General features: G+C 41.7%; 1 protein-coding gene across 3 annotated transcripts; it reads left to right on the top strand.

Annotated features, from left to right (window-relative positions):
- KDM3A (lysine demethylase 3A) lies at positions 1-26846 on the top strand. 3 transcript variants are annotated; one of them, XM_072335541.1, is made up of 26 exons: positions 1-16; positions 509-701; positions 3037-3192; positions 5103-5213; positions 6121-6223; positions 7135-7259; positions 7754-7826; positions 7911-7999; positions 10710-10861; positions 11910-12442; positions 13592-13793; positions 15477-15691; positions 17326-17478; positions 17592-17687; positions 18025-18152; positions 19967-20153; positions 20428-20597; positions 21455-21691; positions 22110-22281; positions 22618-22708; positions 22845-22975; positions 23586-23705; positions 23818-23957; positions 25157-25333; positions 25416-25550; positions 25965-26846. In XM_072335541.1, the coding sequence occupies exons 2-26, from the start codon at positions 531-533 to the stop codon at positions 26043-26045; spliced, it is 3948 nt and encodes a 1315-aa protein (XP_072191642.1). In that variant the 5' UTR covers positions 1-16; positions 509-530; the 3' UTR covers positions 26046-26846. The 3 variants fall into 3 exon arrangements, with proteins under 3 accessions (XP_072191642.1, XP_072191641.1, XP_072191640.1); XM_072335540.1 differs by lacking the exon at positions 1-16 and adding an exon at positions 89-156; XM_072335539.1 differs by lacking the exon at positions 1-16 and having other exon boundaries at positions 403-701.
- Positions 26847-26949: the final 103 nt, after the last annotated feature.

Genomic DNA, 26949 nt, shown 5'->3' with positions numbered 1-26949 from the left:
CGGGGCTGGCTGAGGGGTGTGTGCGGCAGCGCGGGGCGGCGGAGCGGCGCTGGGCGCAGCGGCTGTTGCCGGGGGCGGAGGGGAAGCGGCGCGTTCTCGGGACCCGGGCGCCGTGTGGAGGCGGTGGGGGGCCGGGCTGAGGGCGGGGGGCAGCAGGTGAGAGAGGGAGGGTAAAGCTGGAGGAGGGGACGGTGGGGGTCGGTGTTGTTTGTGTGTGTTGTTGGGGGGGGGGGGAGGTGTTGAGGAGAGGCACCCGGAAGGCGCTCGGCCCGGCCGCCTCCTTCGACTGCCGCCCCCCGCTCCGGCTGCTGGGAACAAAGGGGCGGCGGGGCAGGCCGGGCCGCGGTGGGGCTGGGCTGCCGGCATTCCTTCCTTCCTCCCGCTGAAGCGATAATTAACAGCCCCGTGGGCACAGCGGCGTTCGGAGGGGCTCCGTGTGGAGAAGGCGGGCGGGCGGCGAGCCTCGAGCTGGGCCTTACGGCCTCCTTCTTGTCCCGCCCGCCCTGAGGGAGGTCTCCCGATGAGGTAAAATGGTACTGAGGCTCGAGGGGAGCTGGTCGCTGCTGGTCGGGAAGCGCTTCCTTAGCCTGGCCGGGGAAGACGACGGGCCGTGGGACACGGAACGCGTGGCGGAATGGCCGTGGCAGGCGGGCAGGATCCGGGCGGTCTCACACACTGACATCTCCAAACCGGACCTGAAGGTAATGGGGGCTCTCCGAGGGGTCTGGGGACTAAAAGTGTCGGTGTCCATATATGCTCTGTACCTCGTATGCGGGTTTTGCCCTTCTTGATGAGTTTCCCTGCCTGACCTGCTTGTAAAGATGTGTACGGCTGGTTGAAGGCCTTGCCGTGCTCTGCTGTTGCCGGAAGTTCTCCCCAACTCGTGCTGGTGACTTCTGGAGCGTGCCTGCTTTACTTGGCCTTTATTTCTGTCTGTTTCCCAGTCATGATTTAAGACCCCGTCAGCTGTAAACGGTTTTATTTCCCTCCAAGCTGGAGTTACTTACGGAACCCAAATGCTTCTTTCTTTATTTATTTATTTTGGATGGGTGACTTTGCTCCATATGGATGTATGAAATCCACACGTGGCCTTGGAGGCTCCTCGTGTTCTTCTTGCATGGTGGCTTGCTTCTCATTAATGATTGCTGATGGCGTTTTTGTATGCGCCATCAGTTACTTCGGGCTTTGTGTAACTCATTAACTATATGTTAAGGGTGGGAACCAGGAGGCTTTGACAACTTGAAGCTCTCATGGGGCCCTTTGTCAACTGTAGCCAGGAAAACTATCCAGCCGTGTCTGAACCACTGCTGTAGGATACAAACTGTTTGGGCCAAGACTCCCTTACAATAAGAGAACCTTGTGTTACTGTTGTTTCTGCAAGCAACATAGGCAGGAAACACTTGCACTTTTCCAGACAAGAGGACAACCTTTGTGTTTCTAACTCTTGAATGCCCAGACTTAGGGATATATTGTGGAGACCCTCCAGGCTTGTGGTGGCTGAGCTTCTGTCATGGATCTGCAGTGGAGCTTTCCCCATGGATGGCTGTCCCCTGATTGGGGTGAGGAGGAGGAATTGCTGCAGAAAGCTCTTAAGGACCTTCTCTGGGACTTGGAGGAGGGGCAGCTGCTGCTGGGGGTCTTTAATGCTTTACTATGTGCCATGGAGTCTGTGGCAGTTCTGCTCTTAGTGATCGACTTTGTGCGTTCTCCACTAAAAGTGTTAAAGAAGTTGTGAAGTAACTGATGGAGCCATGAAGAACATTTGGTCCCAAAAAACACACACTACTGCCTTTCTCCTATTGCAGCCCTGTGGTAGAGGACTGTATGGGAAGACCCAAAGTAGTGCTGGATTGAATAGAAGTATCTAAAGGAGTAGAAGTAGACAATCTTGCTTCTCATGTAGCATTAGGAAGCATTAACGTGCAGAAATGGAGGATGGTTAATAACTTCTGAATACGTTTTCTCAGCTGTCTTTTCCTGTTTGTGCAGTATTCATTCTGCATGCAAAACAAGCCATTCTGGTTCTGGGAGTTGTGCTGTTTACTTATCTCTTTCACTTTTTCTATGATCTTGAAAACGAGTAAATTCATTTCTGTGCCCATTAGTCTTACAACTCCTGGGTGTGATAATGCCATTTGGTGTGCGTGCTTCTACTTGTTTAGCTTCCCTGTAAGAGAAGAGGCAAAAGGGGAAGTCTCTAGGAGTTATGCAGTTATACTTCAAGAGTAAACCACTTAGATGATGTGTTTAAGGTAGTGATGCTTGATGGAAGCAGGGCCACGTACTTCTGAAGGTGCTGTTCTCTAAATCTCTTTAGTCAGGTTGGGGTTTATCTGTGTGGGTTTTTTTCTCCTCAATCATTTGATGTTATGAAAGGACAGTGATGCCGCTCTTGACATTGGTCACACTCTCCTTGTTCTTGACACGTAGTGACAGCCGCTTTCCTCTTGAGCAGTTCGTATCTATGCTTCAGAGATTTGTAGAGGTAAACACCAATTAAAAGCAGGCAGGAAATGACCTTCTTCATGCTATTATTTGATGCCTTTCAGTAGCATGCTCTTACTTGTGCTCTCAATAAAATTGCTGAAGTTATTCTTTGAGACTTGCTTGTAAAACATTTCTGGAAAAACAGGTTGTCTTTGAGTTCTCTGAACTGTAGTTTGTGGAAGAGATGCAGGATGCACTCCTTGTTTGTTTGCTTTATTTCCCGACTGTAAACATGGGTGGCAGAGCTAACACAGTTACCTGAACTTGATCAGCGGAGGACTGTTATGGATGGGAAGGTTGTAGAGTTAATAGGAATATTAATGCTTTATGTGATGCTACTGACAACAAACCAGTTGATGTTGACTACACTTATAAAATACTAACTCAGTCTAGGATGCCTTAGTGATAGCTTAATTATATGACAGAAAGGCAACACTCGTGCTTTTATTTAGATGATTTTTTTAGAAGAAACTGTTTATCATTTCTACCTTGTGTGTGCCTGAGTATTCAGGAGGTTAGTCACTCTTTTGCTTTACTCCCGTTCTGTAGATCTGTGTAGAATTTGATGATGAGTCATGGGAAAAAAGAAGATGGATAGAAGTCTACAGCCCCAGAATGAAAGTATTCCTCGTGGAGCAAAAGCTGGTATTGGCAGAAAGAAGATCTCATGGTGGTTCTATGTCACCTGTCCAGTGGCCTGCAATGGTAAGTACACAGCTGGCCTTACTCTGGTTCTGCTCTTCCATCTGCTAGGGATGGTTGTGCCTGTTACAAGTGTGAATTTCTCAAGTACAGTGTGACTTGTATTGTCAGGCCTTACGTGTTACATGCAGAGACTGAAGCTTAGTGCAGAGCTTGTAAGCGTTTTTAAGTTGGTTTGTTTCATCTAGGGATACAAGGATGAATTTTTATATGATTTTACTCCCTTCCCAAATTACTGTTCTGTAGGGAGTTGTGCTTCTCCTGGAACTTCATGTTTCATGGAACTGTGGTTAAGAATAGAGAGAAAAATGGCAAAGAACAGATCTGTAAGGATAGCCTACGTGTTTGTCTTAAGTCATTGCTTTACTTTGCATCAAGTACTGTTAATTCATGAGTGATTTCTGATCTAAGACAAAAGTAATTTGAATAACCCTTACATAACGGCTGACTGCCACTGATCAATTGTGAGATCAGGGTTTTTATATGCATAAAAACTAAAGCTACACTGTCCAAGCCAGAAATCTAAGCTTCCTGCAGCTGCCGTGCATGGCTGGTTATGCAGATCAGCCAGTGGAGGTGAAAAGAATTTTTCTTGGTTAATGTATTCCAGCAGTGTAGTTTTACTTGACTGCTTTGGATATTGCTACTCATAGAAGTAGTTGTGAAGGATGGAGATCTGCCCAACTTCAATTACACTGAAGTTGTAGTCCATGTTTAATACCTAATTCCTAGCAAAGTTAAGAGTATGTAGTGTAACTTGTGTTGCTGTTTTAGCTGAGGTTTTTCTTAAGCAGAGCTAATCTGAGCAGACATTAGTTGGAAGTAGAGCTAAACAGTGGGAATGGAAGTGGGATAGTGACTCCTTGATATTCTTTTCTTTGCCTCACAGTATTAGTATTTCTACTAATAGACTTGCTTGATAGGACATTTTGAAGACCTGCTTATTTCCATACATCTAAATTGTTCTGACTGGATACTCACCTTAATTTTATGTGTGAGGTTTCCTTCATTGATGTATTTAAAGGGTTAGTTCATGCCATGTGCCTGTTAGAAGCTCATTGTAGGAGCAACATAGAATTAAGTAAAACAAAACATTGGAACTTGCCTTGGCAACGGTTTTTTTTTCCCACCCTTTCTCACTAGACAAGGAAGGAATGAAAGAATCACAAGAGGTGCAAATTGCAAAAAGGAGATTGATTTCAATGAATCTTGATTGGAGCAGTTGAATCAAGTACATGGTAGAGTGTCTTACTGAGAGCGGAATAGTTCTGTAGAACTTTTGTACTGCTCACTTGCTCCTAGAACAACTCTTCTTCTGCTGCCCCTTTGGCAGTGCTATCTTAACTGAAGGCAGCAAAAGTGAAGAAAATCTTTCTTTGCTTGATTGGTTTAGGAACTCCACGTGTACTTTATCGGAACTAATTTCTTTCTTTTTCCTTCTTAAATGATGTGTAAATGTACCTTCTGCACAAGGAGTTGCTCTCGCTGCCTCTGATGTACCCGCTCAAGAGCTACTAACTGAAGGCTAGACAGAGCTTAGCCTTGCACACATTAAGAAAAGTAAAGAAGCTTTTCAAAGGAGATTGTTGTTTCATGGCTGCTTTCAAAGCCTTTGGTGTACCTGAGGACATGGTTGTACCGAAGCAGCGTGATAACTATGAGGCTATCTAAGATGTCACATATGCCTAAATTAAGACTTGAGTACTCTGTCAATGTTGTATGAGCTCTGAGAACTTAAATGTGAGCCCTGCAGCAAGCTGGCATTGATTTGCTAGTTATTCCTCCACTCAGCCTTGCAGAGATGTGAGATCTAAGCAGGGAAACAGGTGCAAAACTAAATTGATTTGAATTAAAATGAATATGAGAAATGAGACCTTGTTCTGCTTCTAAGAAGATGTTTATCACTTTTGTAGACTTACAAATCCTTAGTGGACAAAGCTGGTTTGGGACCAATGGTTTCAATACGCTATCTTGGTGAAGAGAAATGCGTTTTTCTTTCTAAAGACCTTTTGACGCCCATTCAGGTAACTTTATATGGCATTATAAAAATAGAATAGGAATCTCTTTGTCTTGGTATTTAAGCTATCTGAAGTTAATGTATCCTAAATGCAGACTCCAGACAGGTGAAAACTTGGAGAAGGTATCTATTGCTCTAACTGTTAATTATCAGTTCTGTAATGTGCATGTCCAGGACACAGGCATTTAAGGCAGCTGCGTGAGGGAGTGTGTTAAGGCAGCCATTCAGCTCAGGCGACAGCACTTGCATCATGCTGATGATAGGGGGTTAGCATGGAATATTTCCTTTTGTCTTGTGGATGTGGCTGCTATTGCTGTGAAAGGAATTGCAGACATGCCTGGAATAAGTCTTACTGCTTAATGGAAACACATGATTTCTAATCCTAAACAACTGTGGAGGCAGGCAGGATGTAAATGGGATGGTTGAATTATAATACCTCTATTGAGCACCCAGAGGAGAACTTGTTAGTGGGAATAAGGCAGAAACAGGTCGAAACAATTGCCCCAGGTGACTGCCTGGTAAGGCATTTTGAGGAATAGTATCTGCAGCTGATAAAGGACTTAACCTGTTGTAGAAACCTGCTCTTAAGACCTATAAACAGCATGAATTAAATGAATGATAGATATCCCACACTGAGAGTGCTGATAGTGCCATTGTTAATATTCAACTACTTGGACCTGTTGGCAGTCAGCAAGTAAATCATATTCTGAGAAACTAGCACAGGAATCACTTAAATGTAAGTTACAGATTTGTGACATAGGAGCCTCATCTCAGTCCTGCAGGGGAGACAGCTGCTTTTCTGGCATCTTAAATAGCAGCTCTTTGACTGTTAGCTCATGAGTATTTACTCATTATTTCTTGTTAATCAGAAGCATTACCATCAATACTAACTTAAATATTGTGCTTCTAAATAGGATGTGGAGAGTTCCAGGCTTCCTCTGAAGGATGATCAAACTGTCAATGAAGAAATTCAAGCTTTAGTTAAGAAACACCTAGATGAAACACGCTTGGTGCAAGGTATGAGCGTGCTCTGTAGCAGGAAGATCTGCACATAAGTAATGAAGACAAAAGGGAAATCTTTCTGCTGATGGTATAAACCGTAGTAATCCATTTTAGGGGTGAAAGCTTGAAAAAAGTATAAAAAAGAATGGACTTCATGTTGGAGCAATGAATGTAAGACACTGAAGCATTATGGAAATTTCACTATTGGGTATTTCCATTGGAGGAATGAGTGTAGAATTTAGACGTGGATAGATGATCTCACACTTGTGGGAGAGATATCAAATGTGCAGCAATTCCTGCTGAAATGAATTAATGGGCTTTGCTTGTTGTTCTCAAGTGGCTTGATTTTTTTTTTTTTCTTTTTCCAAACTTCAAAAGCTTTACATAGAGACTGCTCTTTTAGTCAAGTTTAAGTTGTTGGGTTTGGTTTTGTTGGCCATGTTCTTTCTGACTGGTTCATGCAAGCATCTTTTTAGTCATCTACTTGGAAGACATTTCTTGCATATACTTTTACGGCAAGGAAAGTATTACAGTTTAGAGTCCTCATTTGCAGTGCTTGAAAGAGGAGAAATTTCCGCATCCAATAAATAAATTTGAATTTCCTCATCTATTTACTTGTCTCACTGAAATTTGGAGGTCAGACTTGCCTCCAGCTGCGTGTCAGAAGCTCCACAAAGCTTAATTGACCTATCCAAAGGCAGCAGATATTTGGGACTTAGTTTTATTGTGGCTTTTTTTTCCCCCTCAGTGATGTGGAAGTTGTCTTTAAGTTCTCAGTTTGTTTTACTTGCATCTAGCACACAGTACTGTTGGTTAGTTTATGTTGGAACATGGATAATGTGATGGTCTTCATGCATCTTCATTCTGAGGCGTGTTGGATGTTTTTATTTGTTTATTGTTTTGTTCTTTTCCCTCTGGTTTCTAAGGTGGAAAAAATATAATTGGTTCAAAAATCAGAATTTATAGCCTGGATCCGTCTACCCAGTGGTTCACAGCAGTTGTTGTAAATGGCAACCCTGCTACAAGAACTCTAGAAGTCAACTGTCAGGAGGTAAGAACCAGCTGATGTGGGTTTACAAACAGAGATGGGTCAAGGGTGCAATCTTTTGATTATGCAGCCATCAGTATTGTTTTAAATTCTGTCCTTAATACATTAAGCTAAAATGAAGTGGAAGTCACTATAGTGCAGTGGCTTTCGTTACTCCTGAATGCTTTTGTGCTGCTTCATGCTGCTGGCACAACTGTCAAATAAGTGGCTATCTACCCAAAAGAAAGGAGACCTGGTAGGTTTATGTGAAGAGCAAGATAAACGTGTGATCCTTTTTCCTTTGCTGTGCAGGCAGTGCTCTGAAGCACCAGCTTACACACGTTCTTACAAGCAATAGCACTGTCACTGTACATTGTCAAATTTAGCTTGATGTTTGTAGGATCCAAAAGTCAAGTATATAAGCTTCATCTGTACCACAACATCTAAAATAAACACATTCAAACTATAACTTCCATCTCTAACTGGCTCTGTATATTTATTTTATGTTCCTTTTCAAGATTCCAGCTTTAAAAACTCTTGATCCAGAGTTAATTCACGTGGAAATAATATATGACAATAATGGAAAATGCGGTAAGAGCTGTTACTGTTTGTTCTGCCGAAGCAAGTAGCATTCTTGTGCTAAAATAGGCTAACGTTGTTCACCTTCTGTTCCAGATAAATCCAAGAGAATTGGGGGCGTGAAAAGGAAACCATCAGAAAATAGTGGAAGCGTTGATGCCAAACACACAAAGTCTTCTCCTGAGGTAATGCCTTAACGCATTATGTACAGCTGTGTTACATAACACAGTCACGTAACTTCTCAGAACAGTCTTAAATAAGGATTAAGTGGAAAAGTTAAATAATAAACATAATCCCTTGGAGGATGTGTTGAGTTTATTGAAACTTGTCTAGGCACGGATAAAGTATCTTGCCTTGTGGTAATCAGAGAAGTTGTTAGTGAGCCTTGAAGTTCAGGTTTTCCTTTTCTTAAACTCTTTTCTGCCCCTTGCTTGTGCTTAAGTGTCAGCCTGCCTAGTCATGTACTCTGTAGTATGATTAAACACAGGGTGGTTCTCAAGTGCATAACTTTTGTTTTTCATGTTCATTCTTTTAACTGTTCTTAAACCCAAAACCTGTGCCTACACTTGCATGTTCTGAGGGTTCAAGGTACACAAGCAGCACTCCAGAAGAGGGAATTTGGTTGCTCTTCTAGTACTTGCATGTCTACGTTTCTTTCTTTTGTGAGTGATCTGGGAGTTCTTAAAAAAAACCTCTTGATGGGCCAAAAGAAGATCACAGAATCACAGAATCACAGAATTATAGGGGTTGGAAGGGACCTCTAGAGATCATCGAGTCCAACCCCCCTGCCAAAGCAGGCTCCCTACACCACGTCGCACAGGTAGGCGTCCAGGCGGGTCTTGAATATCTCCAGAGAAGGAGACTCCACCACCTCCCTGGGCAGCCTGTTCCAGTGCTCCGTCACCCTCACCGTAAGATGTGGGTAACTTTAGAAATGTAAATGAAGAAAGAGTGGCTTGGCCACAGAACTCGTAACCTGTAATTTTGTCTTGAGTGTTTCAGTCCAAAATTGTATTTTAGACATGGCTGTGGAAGAGCTTGTGGAATCTCTTGGGTAGTGATGGTAGGGGTCACTTGTTGTTGTCAATTTTGATTCTTAGCTTCTGTGTGCTCAGCTCTGTACTGAGTCAACTGTCTGGGTTTGGCTGATGTCTGGGTTTCGTTAATAGAATTCTGTAACAGCTTAACAGGGGGAGCAGCAGGAGGTAACAAGTAAGAGACAAGATTCCTCTATGAAAAGTGATCCACCCTGTATTTACTGATGAGGAAAAGTGTGCAGCAAAAGTAACTCATGTGCTGCAATTGTACTCCACTATGTAACTCATGCTTGAGTACCTTTAATGTATTTCAGGCATTCAATTTGCCATTCTTTGGCTTTCTGCATATTCGCTTACTGAGCAGTTTGCTTGTAGACAAAGTCAGTCTTTATTTCATACTCCAAACGTACTGCAGAAGAGTTACCATGATCTGAACTCATGGCTTGTTTTTTTGTTAAAGAAAGCAGTTATTTATTTAGTTGTAGTTCTCTGGTCTGCCTTCCAAGGTCTGTTCCTTCGTGATCTTTGTACTCTTTGGGAAATGTCTTGCAACTAAATGGTGACAAGAGAGCGCACTCTCTCTATTAAAGAAGAAAAGCTGATTCTTGGTCTTCAGTGGAAGGGATGTGATTGTGGGGTTGGTCAGCTGAAGCTGTAGCTTTTTTTTTATATTAAAGAAACAAACTTAGTATGTGATTTCTGATGTACAATTAATAAATTCCAGGGGTTTTCTGTGAACTTATGTCTGACAGCTGTGTTATACCAAAGCAGAAAGGAACTACTTCAGAGTTGATGATAATGAGTCTGTCTTGTGATTTACAGCAGTAAGTTGAGGATGCGGGAGTGGAATATGGATGTCAGGGCTGGGGAGGGAGCCCTGTGGAAAACTACTGTTTTGAAAGACTTGCTGATATTGGTATTTTTGACGTATTTCTAAAAGAATTGTAGATTTATAAAGCTGGTGACTTAATCTGCACAGGGTTTTTTCACTTAATGCTTTGTGGAATCCTGCTGTGTGTGTGTGTATATATATATAATTTCCCCACTTCAGGGAAGTTCACATACAGATTTTTGGTAATATTGTCGTATTACCTTCATAGTTTTCATCTTGGTCATTGAGGTCCATTGAGACCTCACTGTGGGCTTCCAGTACTTGAATGGAGCATATAAACAGGAGGAGGAATGGCTGTTTATGAAGGTGGACAGTGATAGGACGAGGGATAATGGTTTTAAACTGAGACAGAGGAGGTTTAGGTTGGATACCGGGAGGAAGTTTTTCACACTGGAACAGGTTGCCCAAGGAAGCTGTGGATGCCCCATCCCTGCAGGCATTCAAGGCTGGATGTGGCTCTGGGCAGCCTGGTCTGGTGGTTGGTGACCCTGCACACAGCAGGGGTTGGGACTGGATGATCATTGTGGTCCTTTTCAACCCAAGCCATTCTATGATTCTGAGATTTTTCTCTGAGGTTTACAGGTGAGCTCTGAAAGCCATCTCTGAATTTTGGTTACCTTGAAAGATGATTGCAGTGCTGGTTCTGAAGAAGAGCAGTGCTTTCTTTCTATCCTTTTGCCTTACTGTTACACCCACACCCCACCCTTAAATTTGTAATAGTAGTTGAAGAAATGAGGATGAGGGAATGAATTAGCAGGAATAGTGCTTCACTGAACCTCTGAGATTTAAAAGGACACTCTTAAGTTATTTCGTTCTAATGGACTGAGTGCGAAATGGCCTTCAAGCTTTTAAGCATGCTGAGAAGAGCTTTAATGTACTTCTCGTTTTAAACTTAACCTTGCAATGTGGTATTTATTTTGATGGTGATGTTCTCAGTGTTCTTAACTGTTAAAATCTCCCTTGCAGGTTTGTCAGAGTCAGGGACATGTGCATTCAGTACCAACTGTGTTTGGTGAAGCATTGCTGGGTTGTACTCCTGCTAATAAAGACCAAAGGCATCAAGGCTTGCCCCTGCCAGCTAACTCTCCTCCCAATCTTGGTGCAGAAACTCCTCAGGGGTAAGAAATCTGTTCATACTTTCATGGACTTCTATTCTTTCAGAAGTAACTCGAGTTTGTAGAAGAATAAACATAGAGTTTGTTTTCTAAGGAAGTGCAGTAATTCGTATCTTTTGCAACATTGGAACAGTTTCAGACAGGTGTCCTGCAGGCTAGCTGCTTGCAGATTAAGTATGGGTCCTCCTTTGTATTTTTGTTCAATATCAGTTTATGTTGACCTTAAACTTGTTTGTTACTTTTAGAAGCCAGGTAGGTGTCCCACTAGACTTAAAATCTTCCAGTACTGAGTTTACCACTCTAAACTTGCACAAGTTTGAGCTGATCTGCATTTCCATTATAAAACAAGCTCTAGGAATCGTGTTGTCAAGGCATGTTTCAACCAGGTGAATGTCTCAAATACAAGTTGCTTTATTTCATTTTCCAACCGGAGCAAGTCTGAGAACTGTGCTGTGGTGTAACTTTTTTCCTGAGTGTGAGCTGCAGTTTCTTCATCTAGCAGTGTTTAAAGGTTAGAATATCGTACCTGTGCCTACAGCTCTATCACAAAGATTAACGTGTATAGTAGAAGTGGTGTGGTAGGAAGAGTAAGTGTTGTGTATTAGCTTTGCAAGAAGTGATATTGGTTTGCAGAAAGCTTGACTTCTCATCTGATCTTCTTGTGCGGGAGCAGTTTTACTGGCTCAATATAGCTGTAGTGCCCCCCAGGACCACTGTCCCTGCTGAAGTTTCCTGAGTGTGACATGCAAACGGAAGGCACTTGGTTATTTAGCTGTTACATGTTAAAAATGAGAAAGTAACTGTAGTTGTGGAAGTAGTGGAGTAGCTACGGTAGCTAAACTGGAGTGGATCTACAGGTAGATAGAGCTTGAGCATTTGGTAACAGCACTTAGAATAATGAAAGGAAAAAATCGAACACAAACGTGTTGAACTTTGCACAAATATCAGAGGTCCTGGATTAAATTTCAAGATTTAGATGTGATTAGTGTTGAGAAACTGATGCCTCGGTTTGCCTGACGCCCGTGTCAAAGTATTTCCTGTTGTCTTTCAGCACGTGTAGACGAAGCGTACCGGAAGTCCATCCCTCTTGTCTTAATGCTGGAACAAAACCATTGAAGGAAAATCTGACGCTCTTTCCTAAAGTGACATATATACCTAAAGAACAAACACAAAATGTTAATGATCAAAATGGTAAATATACCTCTCTGATATTTTCAAGATCTTCATCTTTGAGTGATTCAACTAATGGAAAAGAAACCGTCCCGAAAAATATAAGCGAACCTCTTCTGAAGCCTGCAACAAACTTTCCAAAAGAGTGTATTTCTGCAAAACCATTGCAACATCTTAACTCTTCCATAGCAATACCAAGAGTCAATAGCTCTGATCTACAGAGGACTTTAGATTGTAGGCCCTCAACATCAGATGCTCACCTTCTTCCTTTTACTGAGGCTGGAGCTAAATCGCACATTGGTTGTAACAGCCAAAAAGGAAACAAGGTGGATGAACATGCAGACATGGAATTTTTTATTAGGAGAAATGAAAACGAAAGCTTTTGGAGTGGGAGTACCAAGATCCAGGATAATGGTAGGTGTTTTTTTTAACTTCCTGTCGCTTGAAGGTATCCTTGTTTCTGTGTAATGTAGTCAAGTATATTCTTTGTAACACTGACAAAAATAGTTGTTTCAATTTTATTGGAGAGTGATCTGCAATGTAAGTCATTTATGGGTAATATTGAGAAAGGTGCTTTCCTTGCTAGATGGGGAGAACAAACAATTGTTACGAAGTGTGCAGGGATAGAATGGCTTAACAGGTTACATGTGCAAGGTTTGGTTTGGAAGGCAGATACTAATGGTGTAATTAGACTGCTTTATGAAATTGAGGACTGCAGCTAAAAATGTGTTATGAGAGATGGATGGTGTTCTCAGTGGAGCTTTAATCAAGAAGGGCTTTCATTCAATAACTGTTCTCAAACAACATTAAAGAACTGCCTTGTTTCTGTGTTATCTATGGCCCAGTTCCGCTTGCTGAGCTCTTTGAGTTTTCTATATTGGGCAGAATGGGGAGGGCTGTGGTTATTCACAGAGCTGGACTCCTGATGGTGTGTCTGTGCTGTGCATCAGACAGTGTAGCTGATTGTTCTGGGTTCTAGGGCTCTTCCTACACACCCATCTCTTTGTTTTCAAACTCATGTTGCTTGGTCTTGGACTACCATGTGCTATTCTGTAACTGGCTTGGATGAACAGCCAGCCAAGCAGTCACTGAGCCCTGCTAGGATTCATGTTCGATGTGGGAGGAAGCGTGATGCTCTCTATCTGTTATAGTAAGATGCTGAAATCTGTTGCACTTTGTGTGGGAGGAACAGGCTAAGAAAGAGCTTGTTTGTACTTCTGACTTCATTACTTTCAATGCATGCCCTGGTCAACTCCACAGACAGGTTCTCAAGTTTTGATACTTGAAGTGCTATCAATGAAAGCAGGCACTCCTTCAAAAGTTTGCTGTGGAAAGGTGAATGCATCTGTTAAATGTGGGTCCCTTGACTGTGCCTCCACTGGGACAGTGGCTTCAGGAAGTTCCTGCTGACTGCAGATATTTTATAGCTAATTTCTTTTAATGTAATGGGGAACATGTAAGAAAAGTTATTGGATTGTTTCTTGCTTGAAGACATTTGCTTGCATATTTATATAACAAACTGATTAGCACAGCTTGTGTAATCCTCACTGCTCTTCCTTACAGTAATAGTTCGCAAGTCCGTTTTAGCAGATGCTTCTAAAGTGAAGAAGCTGCAGCAGAGTGGAGAAGCATTTGTACAGGATGGGTCCTGCAATAATATTGCACCTCACTTGCATAAATGCAGGGAATGCCGCTTGGACAGCTATCGAAAGAACAAAGGCGAGAAGGATTCCACGGTCTTTTGTCGATTCTTTCACTTTAGAAGGTAAGAACAATATTGAGTGTATGCAGATCTTGGTGTTCTTTACATGTGAATAACAAATTGTTTGTTGGAATTGGATGTCTGACCTCTTTTCTTTTCTGGAAGGAGTGCTGTTGGATTCTCACTATTAGCTACAGCATTGATCTTCTTTTTCCAGGTCAGATGAAAACCAGCTTTTTGCTCAATGCAGCCTTATGTAAATCTCTGGTTTAGAACTGCTGGATGTCAGTGTGTAGCTAGCAAGCCATAAGCCTGGTATTCCTAACCATAAGCCTAGTATTCCCAACCAATGAGAAGTTCCCTGTGTTTTTCTAGCACTTAATTTTTTTTATAACTGCTTCTTTTGAGTAGAAAATATTTTGGCAGAACTTCGAGCTGTTTATTTTGCTCTCCTGGGCTGGATGCCAGTTGGGATAACTTGAGTATAGTTTGAATGCTTCAGCTTGATAGTACTGGATGTTAGACTCCATGTCTCCCAGCATTTAGCAGTTAGAAGTTGAAATGTTAGACACGTTCTGCAGTTACAGAGGAATTACAACAAGTGACCGTGGGCTTTCAGACTAGAGAAGTAAAACAGCAGTGAGCAAAGCAATAGTTGGTTGTGTTGCTTCACATTTTTATTGTGCCTTACATTTGAGCATTGTGCCATTTCTATCATCAGCGTAATTAGTGGATTTCAAGGAGGGCAGGCAGGAGGACTTTGAGTTAAGCACAGTGAGTGCTGAGCGCTGTTGGCATGTTCTAACCCTGATCTGCAGCTTCAGATTCCCTGTGTTCCTATGAGCCTGATCTCAAGCTGAAGCTTTTCTCTTAAGACAAATTAAGAACCATTTCAGAGAAGGTTTTGAAGTACTACTTGGAACATATCTATATGTTATATATGGATGTTGTCACATGCTGTGGTTTGACAGTTTTTAACACTTACGTTGTTCTGTGTTGGAGTAGCATAAACTTTTCCATGAGCTATTTGGTCCAGATGTTGTTGTGTTGTGGGGTAGGTATGACATTAGCTGAAAGAAGCATCAGAATGCCTAAGTCCTTTGGTTTACAAGTCAGTGCCAATAGAACTATCCTTGTTTATTGAATATGAAATCTTTGGAGTCTGCAAATCGCATTGCTCTATGATAGTGGTTGCCAATTGCCAACATCTTTTCTTGCTACTCACAGTGGCGTTGTGAGCACGTGTTGTTATCGTACGTCAACTTCTTCTCTCTATTGGTAAAAAGGTTCCTGAAAATGTGAATGTAACTCTTTTCTCATTTAATAAGCTACTAACAATGTTTGTCTCCTGCAGGCTACTAGAATTGCTCCAGAGCAAATCTTCTTCAAGCTTTGCTGTAGGAACTGTATTGGTTCTTAAAATATTATTGGTAGCTGCTTCCTAATTAGTCGTTTCTTAAATGCTACTTGAGAATACAATGTATTTATGTTCTGATGTCTGTTGTGAGCTGCAGTTTGTTCTAGGTGGAAGTTTTATTGTCACTTTCTGTGCATGTGATCCTTAATAGATATACAGTTTTCAGACAATGTTAACCTGATAATTTTTGCATGAATAAAAAAGTCTTTAGGAAATGTACCTCACTATCTCAACCCAAAAGACCATGAGTAAAGCTTTTTAAACAGGCAGGAATATCACCTCAGATGTTTCATTACTTTATGGCTCTTTCTTCCCTGCTCGTTTCACAGGCTGCAGTTCAATAAGCATGGGATACTGCGTGAGGAGGGCTTCTTAACTCCCAATAAGTATGACCCTGAGGCTATTAGCTTGTGGCTGCCTTTATCCAAAAATGTTGTAGGCCTGGATCTGGACACAGCAAAGTATATCCTGGCCAACATTGGAGACCACTTTTGTCAGCTGGTAATATCTGAAAAGGAAGTTATGTCTACAATTGAACCACACAGTAAGATCAATTTGTATTAATTCACCCCTACCTTAATAACTGCATGTGAAACTTTAAGCTTTTGACTTGTGTGAAAATGAGTTGTAAGCATTTGGAAATGCCATTGAAGTCTTCAGTGTTGCCCTCTATTCTCAGAGGAAGATTAAGATCTAGCATGAACTAGTTGTAACAGCTCTTTCTTTATGGAAGGGGACATAATTCTTTCATGTCTGTCAGAATAATTCTCAATTTATAGTTACATTTGCTGTTGAAGGGAAAGTGCATTTCTCTTATGAAATGAAGTGTCTTAAAAGAGGAGAAGAAGCTAAAATAACAGGCAGCTGCCTGCCATCTATTTTTAATACATACATAAAATTAGGCTTTCCTCTTGATTTTGGTAGATTGTTTTGCTCTTATCTGTGTGCCAGACCCAACACTACCTGTAAAGTCAGTGAAGAAATGTTTCTTTCCCTCCACCCAAAAGCATAGGGTCAGTTTGCAGGAGGCCTGTTTCAAGAAGCCCTGCTGGAGTTTGGCCAGAGAGGTGTTGCTGAGGGTATAACTGACTGTAGAGCTCCGTTAGTGCCAACAGGGCAAACCTTGCATGGTAAACACAGGTTTTTGGCTGCAACTGAACGCGATCCACTAAATGGGAGGCATTGTGAAATTGTATGATCTCTCCTCAAAATGAAATGGATCTTAAGATAATGGTGGTTTTGTTTTGGGTTGTAACTACGTGACAGAAGCAATACAGCTTAGAAAGGTGTCTGCCCAATGTCTCCTGCATTCTGGGTAGTACCACCTAGAGTTGAAGCTGTGTTAAGCTTTTCTTGGCAGAGTTCAGTTCAAGTTACACCTTTTCCTAGGAGCTCTGGCTCTGACAAACTGACCTCTGCCAAAACATAAGTTTGTTTGGTCAGGTAGCCCTCCTTGGGGAGTGGTGTTGGGATGGTTTTGCACTCTGTGGAGTATCTTGGTGAGCTCCTTCTTTCTGGACCCCCAGGTGTGAGGCAGGAAGAGTGATTGCATAGAAGGAATTTGCTACTGTTTAGCAACAGGGGGTCTAGTGCCAAAGAAGTCCTTTGAGTGAGACTGTGTTAGGTAGAGCCCGAAGGGAGGCAGTTGTACTGGAGAAAATGATTTGGGAGAGTGACTTAGAGAGTGAGGAGATGATATATTATGGGTATGTGGTAACCTAAACAGCAATGGTCACTTGCACAAATAAGAACAACTGAGCAGGTAACTATTGTGAGAAGGTCTGATGCACACCTGTAACATGTAGAAAACGTACTGAAAAGGAAGAGCAGGTGACAAATGCAAGCTGATTGTAGCATGCTAAATGTTAAGCCTGGCTTGCTAATAGCAACTTAAGGATTTTTTTAGGACAGCTGTGGAATTACCACTTAAGGGAATGTCAACAGGTGTGCGTGTTAACGTGGCCAGGTGCATATCAGGAGTAATAGTGCTGCACAGGAGAAGGTGAAATGGTCTTGATAGTTAAGTCTGTTCTGAATGTGCTTCTTCTGGACCTGACTGCAGAGGCTTGGTTTGGGAGTTCTGGTAGAGAACAAGACCCAGCCTTTCTTGTATCAAAGGATTCAGCGTTTAATTTCTCTTTGAAGCTAACAGCTGTTCTATCGTGTCAATTACCACAGGACAAGTAGCCTGGAAACGTGCAGTTCGTGGAGTTCGAGAGATGTGTGATGTGTGTGACACCACAATCTTCAACCTGCACTGGGTCTGCTCTAAGTGCGGCTTTGGCGTGTGTGTCGATTGCTACAGGATGAGGAAAAAAGGCATACATGAAGGTGAGAGTGCATGTTGCTGCTTCAGACTAAGGGAGAGCAGGAAGAGCCTGTGCTTGGGGCTGACCATCCAGTTTACAACTGAGGAAAAACAAAGTAATGGCTTTGTTTTACAGATGATGACTCGGATACTTTCTCGTGGTTTAAATGCGTGAAGGGGCAGGAGCACGAACCAGAGAATCTAATGCCTACACAGATAATTCCTGGAAGAGGTATTTTAAGTATTTGATTGAGAGACTGAAGAAAAGTTGTAGCTTTTTGCTGTCTTTTAAATGTTGTTGATATTGTACTAAGTGGCTTCTTTTTTTTCTTGTAGTTTTAAGGTTAACCAAAGTTTAGTTCTATTGTCAACAGGTTTAAGTTCATAAAGTGGAACAGCCTGTGTATGCTCACTACTTGTTTCATTATCCTGACCTGTACTAAGTAGTAGCAAAATGTTGTGTTTAGAGATGAGCTGTTACTTAGCTATTGTTTAGCTGAGTAGTGTACACAACTTCTTGCTGAGTGTTCTAATTAAACAAGCTCATTAATTACTCTTTTTTCCTTCAGCTCTCTACGATGTTGGTGATATTGTTCACTCTGTAAGAACAAAATGGGGAATAAAAGCAAACTGCCCCTGTGCGAATAAACAGTTCAAGGCACTGTCAAAGCCAACTCTAAAGGAGGATTCAAAGCAGGTATTGCTGTATTGTCTCTCACTGCTGTTTGTGTAGCTGAAACACCCATATTTGAAGTCATTGGCAATTGGCACAAGCACGTCAGTCCTAACCACTGCTGGATTTTTGTTTGGTGTTCACTTTTGACAGCTGGTAACTTGATGAGTAACCTTGACAAATGTTAGTGAGTTTGGATGTGGGCCTTTTGGTCATTTCTTATGTAAAAACATAAGATTAGACTGAGAGGACTTGGAGTCTTAACAACAGAGATGGGATAATGGCTGGGAGTGCAGGCCTAGCCCTTGTGTCCTGGGAGTGTAATATGTGCAGCACCTAAAAGAATGAGAATAAGCAGGGTAGGAAAGTACTGAAATGCTTGAAAGAGCTGAATATGGATGAAGTGGTAAGGACTGGAGCAGTATGGATAAGCAATGCTTTCTCTACTGTCCTGGTAGGAAGCTTGTTAACAAGCAAAGAAACACCATAAAGTTTGGGTGTTACCTTGATTTAATTTCAGTAACTCATCTTAATTGCTATGAAAAGATGAAGGCTTTCATTTTGTGGAAGATGATTTGTAATTAGATGTATGTATGTTGGAAAGTAAAAAAAAAAACTACAAGTTAAAGGCCTAGTTTTGAAGCATTACAAGAAATGTGTGTTTTTTATATATGCTTATTCATAAACTTGTTTTGAGTCCAGGTAGCAGGCTTAGCTTGGTTTTTGGCTGGTAATCCCTGTAAGAGGTGTAGAATATCATCAAGTATGAAGAGCAAGGAAGATGGTGATGTAGTTCAAGTTAGCATATGACTGATCTAGCTTGGGTCTTCTGTTTCTCAGTGTCCTCTATGCTTCTCCCTCTGTAAAATGAGAAACTTTTGTTTTATATTGTGACACAGTGAGAATAACTTACAAAAAGTCTCAAACTTTAATATTATGCCATGTTCAGAATTCTTACCAAGTGTCAGTAGTCATTAAGATGTGAAATAAAGAATGTAGCAGTAAGAAATGCATATCATAATTTCTGTTTGGATGGTCTTTGAGAAGGAAGGAGAAATCCCAGGCCAAGGCAGTAGTTCTGGTTAGCCTAACAGCATAGCAGCTCCAATCAAACAACTCAGCTGCCTAGGAGATGTGCTGTGGGTTCTGTGCACGGCTGCTTCTGGCCAGGCCAGAGCTTCACTCACATGCAGTTCTATTTTAGAGCCAATACATTTTTGACACTTAAAGATTTAGGTGCTCTATCTACATGTTTTAAACAAGCAAACTGGACCTCCAGCTTAGCCCTGAACATTATGGTTTTAAACCAAGACAGGGAGGTTTAGGTTGGATATTAGGAGGAAGTTTTTCACTCGGAGGGTGGTGACACACTGGAACAGGTTGCCCAAGGAGGCTGTGGATGCCCCATCCCTGGAGGCATTCAAGGCCAGGCTGTGGATGTAGCTTTGGGCACATAGACTTGGGGGGAACTGAAACTGGATGATCTTTGTGGTCCTTTTCAATCCAGGCCATTCTATGATAATCTATTATCAGAATAGCAAGAAGCAGCTATTGAAATTGTGGTTGGTATCCAAAGTGATCCCAATAAATGTGTCTGGGAAACTCAGCTTTCTTTGCTTATCATGAAGAGAGATGGACTCTAAGCTCTTGAAGTTGGGAAGTCGTGGTTTCTCCTGGATCTCTTTTCAGTATGAAGATGCAGTGCTGACCTCTTGTGGTGATGAAGTTATTTAAAGGAGGGCAGCACATAATTTTGTTCCGTTTTGAAAGAACGTTGCTTGTTTCCCCTTCTTGAATGTTGTGTTTATATTTAATCAGGTTCTCACTTTGTTTTTCAGAATTTGGTACCTGGAGAGAGGACCAGCCTTCAGCAAAACAACTTAGTCCTGAGCCCACAGGTCCCTCCACACGATCCTCCTGTCAAACCAGCAGCTGGGAGTAAACAAACTGCTTCAGTAAATATTTCTCCTTCGTTAAGTTGGCTGTCAAATATAACAAGTGGAAATGTGAATAAAGAAAACAAAGGTATGTAGAGAAACGGTGAAAGGCAAACCCTTCTGTGGCTGATTGTTAGAAAAACATGTCCAGGATCCAGCAGTATCTTTGAGGATGACACAGTCTGACTACTGGAATGTTGTTCAATGATTGTATTATGGAGCATATGCATATTGCACGTACATATATATGTGCATATAAATATATGTCAGTATCTCCTGTGCTTTGGATTTTAAGGATGTTCATTGTGGTTCAGATTACTGCTCTCTTTATTTCTTCTAATGTTTTTTCTTCTTCATTGCAGAGAAACTCCTCGTGCCCATTTCCAAGAATGAAAACAAACCTCTTCAGACACTCCCTAGCTTAGCTAAGCCTGCTGCAGCCCTGCAGACATTCAACAGTGCAATACTAACGCCTGTGAGCAACAACAACACAGGCTTCCTGCGGAATCTCCTGAATTCTTCTGGAGGAAAGGTATGTGACATCTCTGTTACGCTGCTCTGAGTTGATACCAGGCTAAGGCTGCTGTTCTGTAGCTGTGATCAACTGCCACAGGCATTTGTCATAGGAGACAATATTTTGTTTTCCTTTGCGGGGGAGAAAAGGGTTTAATTCAATGTCTATTGTGGTGCTTTTTAGAACAGTAGTTTAATAGTGCTTTTTGCAAGCCTTGCTTGAGTGAAGGGCTGGGAGGCAGGTGATGGAGCTGACAAATTTACTCAGCATAATGACCGACAGGTGCATTGATTGGCATCTCCTTTAAGTAGTCTCTAAAAGGACCATTAAAGGGCTTACAGAGGGATCTAAAAGCTCCTTCTGTGGTGGGTGACTGACTGACTTGTACCTGGTTTGCACTTCAGATGTTCCTGGGCTTAAATCTGCTCTTACAGATACAACCCCAAAGAGAGGGGGTGAAATATTGTCCTTGGGGTTCCTCCATGAAACTGCATCCCCTGTTCTTTGATATAAAGTTTTCCTCCATGCAGCATTCAGTGGTTCTCTGCAGTGTTGCTGAAATCAAGGTGGAACTGCATGCTGCCAGAATGCTATAGGTGTTATCAGAAGTGACACTGGCATTTAATGACAGTGAATTCCCAGGCAGCAGCAGTTCTGCAGGCTTCATTTTCTCTGCATGATTGTTTGCTGACATGAAGATTTTGGAAGTGACAGATATAAAAATATTAGTATTATTATAATACTTCTATAATACTATAATATTATTAATAGAATAGAATATTAAATACATCATCTTCGAATTGCAGAGGACGCTGACAGAAAAACACACCAACTTTTTTCTTCTTTCTCCTCTTTTTTTTTTTTCAATAAACCAGACAGACAATGGACTCAAGAGCACACCCAAAATCCTTGACGACATTTTTGCTTCCCTGGTGCAAAACAGAGCTGTTACAGACATGCCTAAGAAGCCACAAGGACTGACTATAAAGCCTACAATAATGGGCTTTGATACGCCTCACTACTGGTTATGTGATAACCGCTTACTGTGTCTTCAAGATCCCAACAATGAAAGTAATTGGAATGTCTTCAGAGAATGCTGGAAGCAGGGACAGGTAGTGAACATCTCTTGCCATTTTCACATCGTGTGCTTTGATCTCTTACTTGAAAGGCAGGTGCAAACTCAATGCAGCCATAAGCAACCCTGAAACTCTGTATGATGTAATACCTGAACACTGAAATCCTTAGATAAAAGGACATACGTTATATATATGTTATATATAACTAAAATCAGTTTCCTAATACAGTGCTGAGCTTATGGCTCTCTGTTTAAAAAGAAAATGCTGCTTTGGAGCTTGAAATAAAGAATGATCCAATGTGTGGTGTAACTCCTGTATGGCAGAGTGAGCGTTCATGCTACAAAATGGGATGTTTGCAGAGTGCCCGTGTTTAAATGTTTGGTGCATCTTATAGGTGGTTAGAATTAAGATTTTTGATGTGTAATAATTCTTTGGGGTGTCTTCTTCCTTACAGCCTGTAATGGTGTCGGGAGTACATCACAAATTAAATGCAGATCTCTGGAGACCTGAGTCCTTCAGGAAAGAGTTTGGCCAACAGGAAGTAGACCTGGTTAACTGCAGGACCAATGAAATCATCACTGGCGCTACTGTGGGGGATTTCTGGGATGGGTTTGAAGATATTTCGAGTAAGCAATGTGAATTTCTTTACAATGGGTATAATATTAAACAATGATAATCTTACTCTAGCATGACATTGCCATCCTTGACCAGCATAGAGCAGAATAAAAGATGCTTCGGGCTTTGTCTTTGTGGACAGTGTCTGATCTACTCTGTACTGTTAAAGCATGTTTCTCAGGGCAGTAATACCTGACTGTGGCGTCAAGTGAACTGCATGTCTTCAGTTCTATATGAATAGTTGCAGGCCGAATATGGCTATAAAATAAGATCAAGATTTCATGATTATTTGCATTATGAGTTGTACAAGCTCTTATAAACTAAGACATGTTACCATTTGACAATAGGTCGCCTTAGAACAGAAGAAGGAGAGCCGATGGTGTTGAAGCTTAAAGATTGGCCTCCAGGAGAAGATTTCAGAGATATGATGCCTTCTCGGTATGGATTTACAAAGAAACTGTGTGCTATGCTTACAAAATAATAACCTGTAGGAATACTGTTACATTTTGACACCTGCTTCATCAGAGACTGTTGATCCCATGACCTAACACTGAACTGTGCTGTATTTCTTTAGGTTTGATGATTTGATGAAAAATATTCCGCTGCCAGAGTACACGAGGAGAGGCGGGAAGCTCAACCTTGCCTCTCGACTTCCCAACTATTTTGTACGACCAGATTTGGGCCCTAAGATGTACAATGCCTACGGTAAGGAATTTGTCATACTATAGATCATTCTGCCCATGTGTTTGAATCACAAAATAGTTTGGCTTGGAAGTGACCTTTGGGATCATCTAGTTCCAACCCCCTCCTATGGGCAGGGACCACCTTCCTCTAGATGAGGTTGCTCACAGCCCCATTCAACCTGCCTTTGAATCAAAGCTTACTCTGAAAACAAAAATTAGATTCTTCCTGTGATAAGTTGTCACTCAGAGGATGCTTCAAACTTTAAGCCTGATCATGGCGAGTAAAGAGGTCCTGACTTGCAAGTGCTGTGAAGTAGAAACTGTTGCTGAGAGTTCTTTATTCAAAACTGCTGCAGAAACCATCTGGTAACAGTAACGTGGTTTCTGTGTGTCATACAGGCAGGGTGTAGGTGCAGACTGAGGTGTTTGTTAGCTTGTAAACTGAACAGTTGGCAAGATGCAAAGGAGACCCTGTGAAGTCCTAGGTAAAAAAGGAAACTGCTGCCTGGAGGAACTGGCTGCTAAAAGTAAAAGCTGTCTGGGCTTTTCAGATAGCTCTGCTTAGAGGAGCAGCAGATTTCTCTTTATCTCACTTCACTCACTAATGTAGTGGGTTCTTTTTTTTTTTTCAGGCTTAATAACACCGGAAGATAGAAAATACGGCACAACAAATCTCCACTTGGATGTGTCTGATGCAGCTAATGTTATGGTGTATGTGGGGATCCCCAAGGGTCAGGCTGATCAAGAAGAAGGTGAAGTTTCTTCTCTTGTGCTGAAGGAACTATTTCCCTCCAATAAAATGTGGTCTAAATGTGGTTGGTAGGGAAGGTCCTTGTGGAGTAACTGCTTGTTTCCTCTTAACAGAAGTACTGAAGACCATACAAGATGGTGATTCTGATGAGCTGACAATTAAACGTTTTACTGAAAGTCGAGAAAAACCTGGAGCTCTGTGGCACATCTATGCTGCTAAGGATACAGAGAAGATCCGGGAGTTCCTTAAAAAGGTCGGCTGTCCCATCTCAAAAACACCTTTACTGTTGGTGCAGACTTCTAAATATAAATCCTTAGGGGTTGTTTTTCACCTTCTTCCTGTCCCAATTTCAACAGAAACTCAGTTTAAACCCTTAAAAATGTGTGTGAGATGGTCTTTGGAAAGGTCAGTCGTGGTTTATGAAGTCTCCCTTCTTTCATGTTCTTACACCGTGTATTTCTTTCCATAGCTTTCAGGTTTGGATGGAGGGAGAAATGAAGGTTGTTCAAGTAGCTTTCATGGGAGGGAAAGGTGATACCACATCAAAAAGGGCCCCTTTCACTATTTACCACAGGTGGTCAAGAGTTCCTGGTAGTCTCAATTCTGGAACTGCTTTGCATTGGAAGTGAAAATTCCAGTGCATAAAAGGGATAAATGGGATGGTCTGAACAACTGTTGGCCTTGTCAGCCTGACTGCTGTCTTAAACAACAGCTTGGAGAAGCTACAGTCAATTTGGTTAAGATTTGTTTTTTGTTAATACTGAATCTGATAAAACTTGCTAGTGAATTTTATAAGTGGTGGTGATTTGGTGATTTGATTCTTAGTCTCTTGTGGCACACGTGCTGCAGTTATAAGACTTTCAGCAGCTTTTCTCAGGGTAGAACCAAGACATTCATCTCCTTCTAAATTAACTCTTAAGATTCAGACATCTGGTCTGATTCTCCTGCCCCTCGGTTTTCCTTTATGAAGTCTTCAGTCCTCCCTGCCTGGTAACTTCTGGAACTCTTGTTAGCAGACTCTGTTTTGGTCAGCAGGCACACAGAGCAGGGGAGGCCTCAGGGCAGGCACCTGCTGCATTTGGCACCCAGGATGTTTTGTCCAGTTACATGCTAGAGTAGTGTAAGAGAAATGATCTCACCTCTATGAGAGATTCCTGTTGTGAACATGAGTCACTTGACCCCGTTTCTTCTTTCCGATGTAAATTGGAATGATTTTAATGTGCCATATCCACCTTTGCAGCATGTTTGTGAAGCAAGTGGAAATGAGAGATGATGTAGCCTTGACAAACAGGAACTGAATAAAGAATCCAAATCTTGCATGTAACTCTTGTATCTGATCACGTGGCGCAAGCTGCTTTATGTGGAATGCTTGTATATGCAACACCACATGAACGTCTTGATTATCCTGTAGGACTGGTGTGTTGTAATGAGGCTCTTTCCCTGACTTTTCAGGTTGCTGAAGAACAAGGTCAAGAAAATCCTGTAGATCACGATCCCATTCACGATCAAAGTTGGTACTTGGACCGATCTCTAAGAAAACGCCTTCACCAGGAGTATGGAGTTCAAGGCTGGGCTATTGTACAGTTTCTAGGAGATGTAGTTTTCATTCCAGCAGGAGCTCCGCACCAGGCAAGGACCAGGGGCACTGTTTGCAGCTTGACCTCTTGGGCAGACTTGGCATGTACGGCTAATGCTTGTTTGTTCTCTCCAGGTTCATAACTTGTACAGTTGTATTAAAGTTGCAGAAGACTTTGTATCCCCAGAGCACGTCAAGCATTGCTTCTGGCTCACTCAGGAATTTAGATATCTGTCACATACGCATACAAACCACGAAGATAAATTGCAGGTACGTTTCCAGTGCTCAAAGAGAGCCCTGTTCTTTTTCTCCCATTAAAAAACAAACAAAACCCCTCACCAAAGCCCTGAAGATGTATCCATCCATACAGCCTTTCATGTTTGGATTAGATTGCATTGGACCTTGATAAAAACCAAACCACAAAAGCCTGTTGCCTTCTGTTTGTGCTGTTCTTCACCTGGTTGAACCCACAGCAGTCTGAGGCTGCTACGTTGCAGTGCTAACAGGGCATCAGCTGAACCTTGTTTTCACAGATCAGTGATGTGAGGCTCACGCAGAGAAGCATGTTTGTGCCTATGGGGGCAAAGATGGTGGGATTCTGTGCAGCTGCATGTCAGAGCCTTCTGACCTGCCCTACCCATGCTGCTTAGTTGTAAAACTGAACACCTTTTCTTTCCTTCCTAGGTGAAGAATGTCATATACCACGCTGTTAAAGATGCAGTTGGGATATTGAGAGCTAACGAATCCAGCCTTAGCAGATCATAAAGTAGAAAGCCTTAACACACACTATGAAACAGAAGCGTTGGCAGCTGTTTTAACTACTCAGTCAGGACCTCTGTGGACTTTGAGATTATCTGAATGTTACCTCATCTTCCTTTCAGCAGTACCAGAGGATCGTGGTACTATGTTCTGTGTATTCTTCCAATGTTTACAAACCTGAGATGTATATGTAGTAATATGTATGGACTGTGGCATACTGTGAATGCTCAGTTGCAATAGAACTTTATATGGAGTTGCTCTCCAAACTGTACAAAATACCTCCTCTAGAACTGTCGGGAATTATTCCAAACTACTCATTTGAAAACTATTATCTGAGATGTTGTAAAGCTCCACTTTTTAAAGCATATTTTGGGGTGGGAGGAAACACGGAGTCACCCAACTAATAACCAACTTACGTTAACTAAGAATGCGGTTCTGTAACTTCACATTAACATAGAACTAGCATTTAAAAGTAGCTTTAAGCTATTGTATAGTAACATAGAGATGGAGATTAACCATCTTTAGGTAAATGTATTTAAATTTCTAAATGTTAAAAGAAACTTTTAATCAAATGTCTTCTGTTTGAAAGCGATCTTTAATTTGAACTTACGTTTGATTCTCTGGTTTTTAACACTGAATGGTCTACATAAAATTCTTCTATTTCAGATACTGTTCCTTGCCCGGCTTCTTCAGTTGACTCTTTAAAAAAGCGGTTGATTTGATGCAGTGCTTTGAAATGCAGAAGTAAATTGTGTATCATATTGTTCATAGAGGTTTTTTAAAGTATCTGAAAGCTTTGGTGTATTTAATTCAGTGATCCGTCCGTAGCCTTTTTTGGTTACCACAACGTGGCTCAGACTAATTATTGCCTCTCAGCTGCTCCTGTGGTCTGTATTGGATGAGTTCTGCA

The sequence above is a fragment of the Excalfactoria chinensis genome, chromosome 4 (genome assembly GCF_039878825.1).
Source record: "Excalfactoria chinensis isolate bCotChi1 chromosome 4, bCotChi1.hap2, whole genome shotgun sequence".
NCBI lineage: Eukaryota > Metazoa > Chordata > Aves > Galliformes > Phasianidae > Excalfactoria > Excalfactoria chinensis.
Note: the sequence above shows the minus strand (reverse complement) of the source record. Positions and strands in the feature narration are given on the sequence as shown.

Bases quoted from the DNA above. Each gene is read 5' to 3' on its own strand.
- KDM3A (XM_072335541.1), top strand. From the start codon at position 531: ATGGTACTGAGGCTCGAGGGGAGCTGGTCGCTGCTGGTCGGGAAGCGC. The intron at 20,154-20,427 runs GTATGTAGAGAA...TCTTCATTGCAG, and splicing joins TGTGAATAAAGAAAACAAAG to AGAAACTCCTCGTGCCCATT. The intron at 22,709-22,844 runs GTATGGATTTAC...GTATTTCTTTAG, and splicing joins AGAGATATGATGCCTTCTCG to GTTTGATGATTTGATGAAAA.